Below are 8,828 nucleotides of genomic sequence, written 5' to 3'. Positions count from 1 at the left end.
GTTGCCACTACCTTTTTGAAGCAGGTGTTTCTACGGTGGTTTCTTTGTAGGCGATTTTCTACTGCTTCAGAAATTACAACGATCCCGGGGAGGTTATATTTGCACGTCCTTGTGCCCAGGACAGGATGCTGAGATGGAACGATAAACGGTTTTAACTCGAACGGAGTGATGACCGCGCTTAAAGCAGCCTTCAATCACTTCACAATACGAAAGTGAAACCGCCCGCGCGGGGCTCTCCCAACTAAACGGCAACTGCATAGGTTTTAGGAATCGAGGAACATAAAGGGGTCGAATGTGTGCAAGTTGCAGGTTAAGCATGCGAAGTCCTGTCGGGCTAGCATCTAAAATGAGGTGTGTGGCGCATGATGACGTCATCGAAGGTAGCGGTGCATTTCTAAAGCAGAAACGCTTGATTTTAAGAAAAAAAAAAACCAACGCCACCGAACGCAAAGATCCCTGAACGTTGTTTGGCAGCATCCAACGAGGCCCGACAGGGTGTGGATGAGGGCAGCGGTAATTTGACATCTCACCTTCCCTAACGTCGCACCGAGCTTCACCGCATGCTCCTAAGATGCTTTAACGAGAAGCCAAAAATTTAATCGTCGATTACGTCACTATCTTAAATGCAAGCGCAAAAACACTTGGCACGCTTTACCTACAGCCCCTATAGATTTGGACCCTAGAATATCGCAGATTGCTCAAGAAGTGGTTCAGTTGCCATTTAACGATGCCACCCGTGGCGCCCGCATGTTTCGTGCAGCCGACGGCCGCCAAGGTGGCCATGGAGAGGGTGGCGCTGTGTTCGACGATCGCGAGCTTTGTGGTGCTGGTGATATTCTCGCTGGCGCTGTCGCTGTACATGCTCACCTCGCGGGGGACGACCGTCTCGGGCGGCCGACGCAAGCAGGTTCTGTGCACTACTATCTCGTGTCGCCACTACGCCCACCTGCTGACCGCCCTTGTGAACGAGTCGATCAGACCCTGCGACGACCTCGAGGCGTTCGCCTGCTCCAAGTGGGCGTCGCGGGTGGCCTCAGAGCGGGGACCGCCGTTCGGTTACGGCTCGGCCCTCATGGGCCTCATGCTCGCCGACTGGTTCACGGAGTTCGAAGTGCGTCGCCGCGCGCTATCTTTGGAATAATTCCCTGAACGCTCAATTAAGGGGACTAAAAGGGAGTTAGCCTTTCCTGTTCTTTGCGTAAAAGCTAAAGCATCTCTGTGGTCATTCGAGCTCCTCGTTAGCTTTTTTCTCTTCAATGCAAAGAAACCCCGCTGTTGTCTGTCAGTTTAATAATTACATTAGCGATTTTACTCAAATTCTTCCATAGTTACAAAAGCTTATTACCGAAAAATAAAACCTCTAGCTGTTGTTAAGTTCAACACATTTCCTGCTTTTTGGTAAAGGTTGGTCACTCAGGAGGGTACCATTTCCTTAAGTGAAACATTACATATATAGAGACTTTTATGTGTGGCTGCTCGCTTTATTTGTTAACTGCACATTCATTGTCAAGCAGTTTTTATATTATGAACAGTTTCGCTTTGTACTGGAGCATCCTCCTTGCACCTACTCTTTTCAATGATACATTAGTTCTTGCCGGCTGACAGGGATGCTCATGTTACGTGTATAATATATACACTTTTTATTAGTGCGCATTCACTAGATCGGAAGTGCAACGTGTAGTTGGTCATCTATACTCAGCATGGCAAACGAGATTAAATCCCGTTCAATTACAGCAAACTTTGCATTAAAATATCTCACAACTTCCGGCTATAATGAGAACACAACGGAGACACAGCTAAAATGTGAAGTCAAGCCGCGGTCAGGCCAGAAGTACTGCTGCACACCCCGGGATACTACGTGCCAAGAGCTAATGACATAGAGCACAACTGTCCCAAAGCGGCAGTCCCACTCCGGCATCGCAACATTCGACAGCTTAATGTACCTTATATCACTTGATGCACGCCGCTGTAGTCTAGCTGCATTGCCAGCTGTACAAGAGGTGGTAGTATAGGTGAACGATTGGGCACATCTGTGCGCTTTTGCGGAGGTTCAGCGAGACCGCTGCGCCCATTCGGGGGCAGGCCTAACATCGAACACCTCAGCTTGCAAAGGTGGTTCGTGTTACCGCGTATATAAACGTCGGTTGTCACTGTGAATTGAATTCTGTACGCTCTAACCAACGGGTTCCTTCAAACGTACAGGTTAAAATTTCGGTATTCTAAGCGATTCTCGGAGCAAAGAGAAAATTTCAGAGTGTCACTGCGGATTTGGGCGTCAGTACTTTTGCGGCTGTCTTATCTTGTGATCCATCCGAGCGCATTATATCGATGTGCTTGGGTAGATGAAAATGAGTAATTACTCTCTTATTGAAGAATTTTTTCTAACCTCGAAAGTCTTCAACCTTAATTACTGAAGTGAGTATTCTGTTTGCGGTACAGTGAAAGTACTCCTGTTTGCACTACGGGACTAGCGGTGGTACTGTTTCGTTGTCTATTCCAAATATGTGTGAAACTGAACAACCTTTTGCTCAAATTACTTGTTCTCTTCATAGCAACAACTGCTAGTTGCTGCAGCTATTCCTAGCAACAACTGCAGCAGAAGTTTCGGCGCTCATTGTAATAACACTTTTTTTATGTAGATATACTTGCCAGCGACAGTGAGAAGACATAGCTATACTTGCGTACAAATCACAACAGAGTCGCTGCTACCAGGCAGTTTAGAGTCCGTGACTGGACAGGATGCTGTTTGGCTGCTGAGGCGTTTCTTTAACGCGAGCTTCACAGCAATTATTGTGTACTTTCTACGCCGGCGTGTTAATGCTCGAACGCCGCTAGAGATGAAGTCTGACTGAAGGAGCAATGCACACTAACGTATTTCAAAAGCCACTGAACGTTTCGAATGACTGAATGAATAAAAAGCTTGTTTGGCATGCTATCCTAAATATTTACAGTTGGTTTCGACTTTTTTAACATCTTAATGACAAATTTAAAATCTGTTCAAAACGGGACGCAACTTATTCATTATTACCCCAGTGGGCTCCCAGGTCATTAGCCAGTGAACGCAAATGTAATTTAATATTGTCTTTGTATTCACAATTAGGGTGTATTAAGCAAATGCTTTCCAGATAGATGTGACCTCCAGCCATCATTTAGAGTAACAAATTCAAGCCGACTGTTGGGTCAAAATTTTTCACCGGCTTCTGTGCATGCTGTCCGGCTGCAGCAGTTGCTGCGAAGCATGTCATATAGTAACCAGTTAGAATTTTCCGCTTGAGATATGCCCTGCGCTGCTCATAGCTCCAGCGGCAATATCAGCCACGCCAGCATTATCAGCTTGTTGCCAGCCTTTTCCGTCACACCGGCCTGCCTGGAAAGGTGATGCAAAATATTAAATAGCCCTTAGCCGAGTTCAGTGTGATGCGTATCGCTATTAGTTTATTCGAAAAACTTGTTCCAAAAATCTAGCAGTCCATTTGAAAAAAACAACCAGTATCTCAATGTCAACATGGCTTTAGCAGCAATAGGTCTTCAACTACACCAATAATGACATTCCCTGAAACATTATGTTCATTCTTGCACAATAATGAAGAAAGATGTTGCTTTGCTCCTAGATATAAAGGCAGCATTTGAAACTCTTAATAATTCAATATCGATTGAAAATCAAGAGCACTGTGGTTTTAGAAATTCCACTCTTGATTTTGTTTCAAGCTGCCTTGCTAAAATAAAACACTAAGCTAATCTGAAACCCTTAAAATCAACTCACTGATCTGTTTGCGCAGGAGGTTCCCAGGTGTCAGACTTAGGCCCTGTATTATACTCCTTTTACGTTAATGACTTAATTCTATTATATTACTGTTCCCAAAACGGTGATGCACGCAGATGTCACTGCACTAGTTTTTATTGACAACAATGTAACTTAAATTGTGGCTAGGAAAAAGCTGCAGCTTTGCTTATCTCTTACGCTTGCGTATCACACATCTCCGCGTGCTTTCAAGCTAACAAATTAACAAGAAATGCTGATACTACAGCACATTGTGTTTAGGTCACTGCACAAACGCACCAGTGATACTGAGTTGCGTATTTTCATTGATGACGTCTTGACTGAGTAAGCTGACACCTTTAAATATCTCGGTGTAACATTAAACGGCAGCCTTAACTGAAATAACCATACTGATACCTTTTGTTATTAGCTTGCTTTAGCATGTCATATCCTCAGAGCAAGAGGGTCACTATGCTGTGCTCAAAATCATTATTTTCTCTTTTTCATTGTCACTTGACTTACTGCTGTGTGTACTCGGCTAGCACATTGCGGTCCTACAATGATTCGACGATTTCTGTGCAGGATAGAGCACTGCGTATAATAACCTGCTCGGATAGGTATCTGTCCCGAGCACCTTTGCTCCACAGGTTACAGATTTGGCCATTTCCTTCGATGCACAAAAAATGAGAATCGCAATGGTAGTGAATTACAATAGACGGAATATTTACCTGCTTTCAAGAAACGTTTTTGTTTTGCCCAAGAAATACTTGAAATGAAACTACTGTTAATTTTAATTTGACCGTAACACGAACCACGGACGGCGCCCAATTCAATATTCCGGGGTGAAAGTATGGAACACAGTCTCATTTGAAATCAAAATGGCTAGCAACTTCCTCTCCTGAGTTAAGCGTTTCTACCTCTTTAATATTGAGGGGTATGTTTGTTGAACTTTCACATGCCGGCTCACCAGTGTGGACCGCCAAGGCTTTGTCGAGCGATCATGGGTGACCGATATCTATGTGCAGTCCGCTGCAGCAATAACGAGTGTGTACAAAGGGCTTCTACTAGCTTCTGGTGTTGGCCCAGCAGATTTTGCAAGTGCTTTGTATTTAACTTGAAATGTAAACAAGAAAAATGTATCTGTCTTGTTTGTTTGCAACACCCTTGCAGAGGGAGCTGTCTTCTGCCACCGAGCGCCTGGCCACCGGTCACCAGGCGCTGGCAGCGTTTGAAGCTTGCATGGCCGACAAAAATCCCGGTGTGGCTGCAAAGAGCTCGAATGTCCTTCGACAGTTCATGCAGGAGCGCCGGATACTCTGGCCTGAGTCCCCGGAAGAAAGTGTGCACCCTCTGGCAGTACTTCTAGACCTTGCCTATAACTGGGGTATCGGCCTCTGGTTTGACACACGGTTGCAACTCCGAGCAAATACTCGAAAGTTGGAGTTGTTGCTAACCGTCGGGGACATGATGCCATACTGGGAAAGCTACCAGCGATACGTCGAGAAGCAAGACTACGAGGCTTACTGGAAAAGTTTCTCCGTGGTCTTCGGCGGTAGCGGGAAGTCAAGCCCGGGCGCCCAGCATATGAAGAGGGTAGCCACTGCGGAGGCACACATCTGCCAAGAGTTCACTCAGGTCTATCAGCGCACAGATAAAAAGCCTGCCAGGATCGACATCGCAAACATGAGCCGATACACGCCTTCAATATCTTCGCAGGAGTGGACTGAGAACCTCAACGCAACCGTGACTCCCGGGCAGCGCAGCGGCTACGGCCCGATCGAAAAGTTGTTGGTCTCCGATACTGCGTTGCTGGCGGTCGTGAGCAATCTGTTTGGCAACTACAGTCGCCCAGAGCTGCTAGAGCACATCTCCTGGTTCTTCGTCCAGGTCTTTGCACCACTCGTTACGAGCGACATTTACAGTGTCATGTACAGAGTGAAGAGCGCAGGCGATTACCAGCACCGGATTTTCTGCTCAACGGAGGTGGAGGCCATGTTTCGGTCACTGGTTGCATCGCTTTATGCGGCCAATCGCTTCAACGCGGAATCCCGACAAATCCTTGACAATGACTTCTTTGACGTGGGGCTTACAGTGCGAGACAAGATAGCCAGTCTTTTGTCAGTGGACAACGGCACACGTAACTTCATCGCGGAAAAACTGGCTACTGCGCACACTGTCTTGTGGCCGCCGCCTGACCTCAGTAATGGCACGTCGGCTGTTATGCATGCCAACTTCTCGATGAAGGACACCTTCGTCGAGTCCTGGATCGAGGCGCGGAGGAACACTATGCGCCTGGCGCACTCGGGGCCTACTTTCGAGCGCGAGCTGCGCGTTGTCCGCAATTATCGGCTTCCGTTTTTCGCGTACGACTACTTGACGAACAGCGTGCTCGTATCCCTGGCCAGTCTTGGCAATCGAGCGTTTGTGCAATTCAAGGGAACCGCTTCGATGCGCTTCGGAGGCATCGGCTTTGAATATGCCCGACAGCTCGTCCGCGCATTCGACGACGTCGGCCTGCGCGTGGACAGTCAAGGAAACGTACGCGACCGGCTGTTGTCTTCCCTGGCGATAAATCCTTCCGAGTGCGCTATTATGGGCGGCGACGGCATTCGGGAGCTTTCCGCGCTCGAGGTGGCGTACGCGGCGTTCAAGCGGAGGGCGAACGAGTCGACGCTGCGCACGATGAAGAACTACTCGGAAGAGGAGGTCTCCTTCATCACGGCCTGCTTCAACCTGTGCCGGCAACCAACCACAATGCGAGGCGTTTTCGCCGGAGGCTGCAACGAAGCAGCGGCGAACTTTGCGCCCTTTTCACAGGCGTTTAATTGCCACAAAGGGGCCACTATGAATCCTACCAAAACTTGCAGTTACTTCAACTAAACTCTACCGCACAAACTAACGCGTAATACTTTTAATTTACTTCCACCAGCCCGAGGGGTCGACCTCTTGTCGCCGATTTCTGAATAGCAGTAATTTTTTTGGTCGTTGTTAAATAAGTGTTGTTAAATGACGCACTTTAGATGGTTGTTCCCTGGTGTGGGGATTGCCAGATGTAAATTTTGACAAAACTGTTTATATGTATTTTACTCGGAAAAGGAATAAGCTTAACTTAATTTCTCAGCTAACAATGTTCTTCTTTCTGAAATAACAGAATACAAATACCTTGGGCTGTGGATAACCAACAACCGTCGTCAAGTTGCTTGGTGCAACTTTTAGTCCAGAGGACCATTCAGAGATTTTGTTTGTACCACTCTGAAAAATAAACGAATTGAATTGAATCTCAAATGGAATCTGCACATCGAAAAAGTAACCGAAAACGCCTGCCATAAATTGTTGTTTTTTTTTTCTCAGAAGAGCCTTCAAACTCTCCACAATGAATGTCTGTTTACTTGCACATAACAAAATTATAATTTAGGAACTCGATTACTCAGAAATTATCTGAGACCATATTAAAAAACAAACAAAAACCTTAAATGGGTGCAGAAAAAGTCGGTGCGCTTTATCTGCATTAATTTTTCCCGCACGTAAGTCACAGAACATTTAAAACGAGCCAACTTGCTGCAACTAACCCAGTGTAATCGATTTTCTCGACTAAAATTTATGTATCAGATTGTAAATAGACACTACAACATTAACATCTCTGATATAATTACATTTTCTTCCGGATATGGCACGAGGCAGAGGCATCAACTCAGTAGTTGTATGACACCATTCCGTGTAAAAAATAATTATTTCAAATGTTCATTTTTCCCCCAGGACAGTAGTGGATAGAAATAACTTAAATAATACGACAGGGACTCAACCTTCCCTTCCTTTGTTTACCGCCAGTCTCTACTAACCGCGCGAAAGCTCAGATATGCCTTTTTTGCTTTCTTGCATAGCATTTTTTGAAAATTTGTGCAGCGCACAGCATTAAAAGATATTTGTTGTAGTGACCTGGCAGTGTACTTTTGTCTTCAGTTTGTTCTGTTGCGTGCGATTATTTTAATGCTGTGTTATATTCCCACCCTGCTAAAATTCCTTGCGGACAACAGCATCTATAACAAAAATAAAATTAAAAAATTATGCCGCCACCATCTGGAAGGCGAAGTAACGAGCGTAAGCTGTTAGATAGCGCAATCTATCGTCCACGCGAAGTATTACCACTCGATTAGGCTACTTTTCCATACCTCACGGCGAGGAGGACGCCTACCACCTTGTGAGCTGCTGAGTGGTGACGTCACGGCCGCCATGTTACGCCTGACCTTAACAAAATATTGACCTAATTAGGCAATATTAATGTCTAACATGTTGTACTCATCCCGCCTGTTACGAATAAGCATTAGATCATAGCTTCATCGGTTAGTTAATTATGATGAATGAAATTCAAGCCTAACCACAACAAAATATTAAATAATATCTAATTATTTTTGTGATTACCTTCTTAAGTGCTGAGTTATAATGAAATAAACATAATCACGTGGCCAGTTTATTATGTGGCACAAAATCAGTGACCTCACCAATCACCAGTTCGATATACTAATGACAGCACTAAACAACCAACAATTGGGTTGATATTTCGGTTTGCTATGGGGTCGCCATCTTCAATTCCTCGGTTTGGTTTGGTTTATGGGGGGTTAACGTCCCAAAGCGACTCAGGCTATGAGAGACGCTGTAGTGAAGGGTTCCGGAAATTTCGACCACCTGGGGTTCTTTAACGTGCAATAACATTGCACAGTACACAGGCCACTAGAATTTCGCCCCCATCGAAATTCAACCGCCGAGGCCGGGATCGAAACCGCGCCTTTTGAGCCAGCACCCGAGCGCCATAACCACTCTGCGACCACGGTGGCTCAATTCCTCGCACATTTTCACGTCGAAGGGATGTGGTAGCAGACCCCAAGAAGTCGATAAACGTAATGAATGAAAGCTAACGCTCTTAAAATACTTCCCCGTTGAATCAGTAATACATTTCGTAAGCGTATGCAACACAACACGACAAATCGTTGGACACCACCCGGAACTCTCTGCGAGAAACAGTTTGGCCGTTATTGCCGTCTGAAAGTCCTCGAAATGAACGGTTTTGGGG

The 8,828-nt window shown here is 45.8% G+C and overlaps 1 protein-coding gene across 1 annotated transcript; it reads left to right on the top strand.

Moving 5' to 3' along the window:
- The first annotated feature begins 727 nt into the window (after positions 1-727).
- Positions 728-6,640, top strand: LOC144109687 (endothelin-converting enzyme 1-like). The gene is made up of 2 exons (XM_077642487.1): positions 728-1,111; positions 4,931-6,640. The coding sequence occupies exons 1-2, from the start codon at positions 728-730 to the stop codon at positions 6,638-6,640; spliced, it is 2,094 nt and encodes a 697-aa protein (XP_077498613.1).
- Positions 6,641-8,828: the final 2,188 nt, after the last annotated feature.

The sequence above is a fragment of the Amblyomma americanum genome, chromosome 11, assembly GCF_052857255.1.
Source record: "Amblyomma americanum isolate KBUSLIRL-KWMA chromosome 11, ASM5285725v1, whole genome shotgun sequence".
In the NCBI taxonomy this organism is placed as follows: Eukaryota; Metazoa; Arthropoda; class Arachnida; order Ixodida; family Ixodidae; genus Amblyomma; species Amblyomma americanum.
This window is presented reverse-complemented; position numbering and strand designations above follow the sequence as displayed.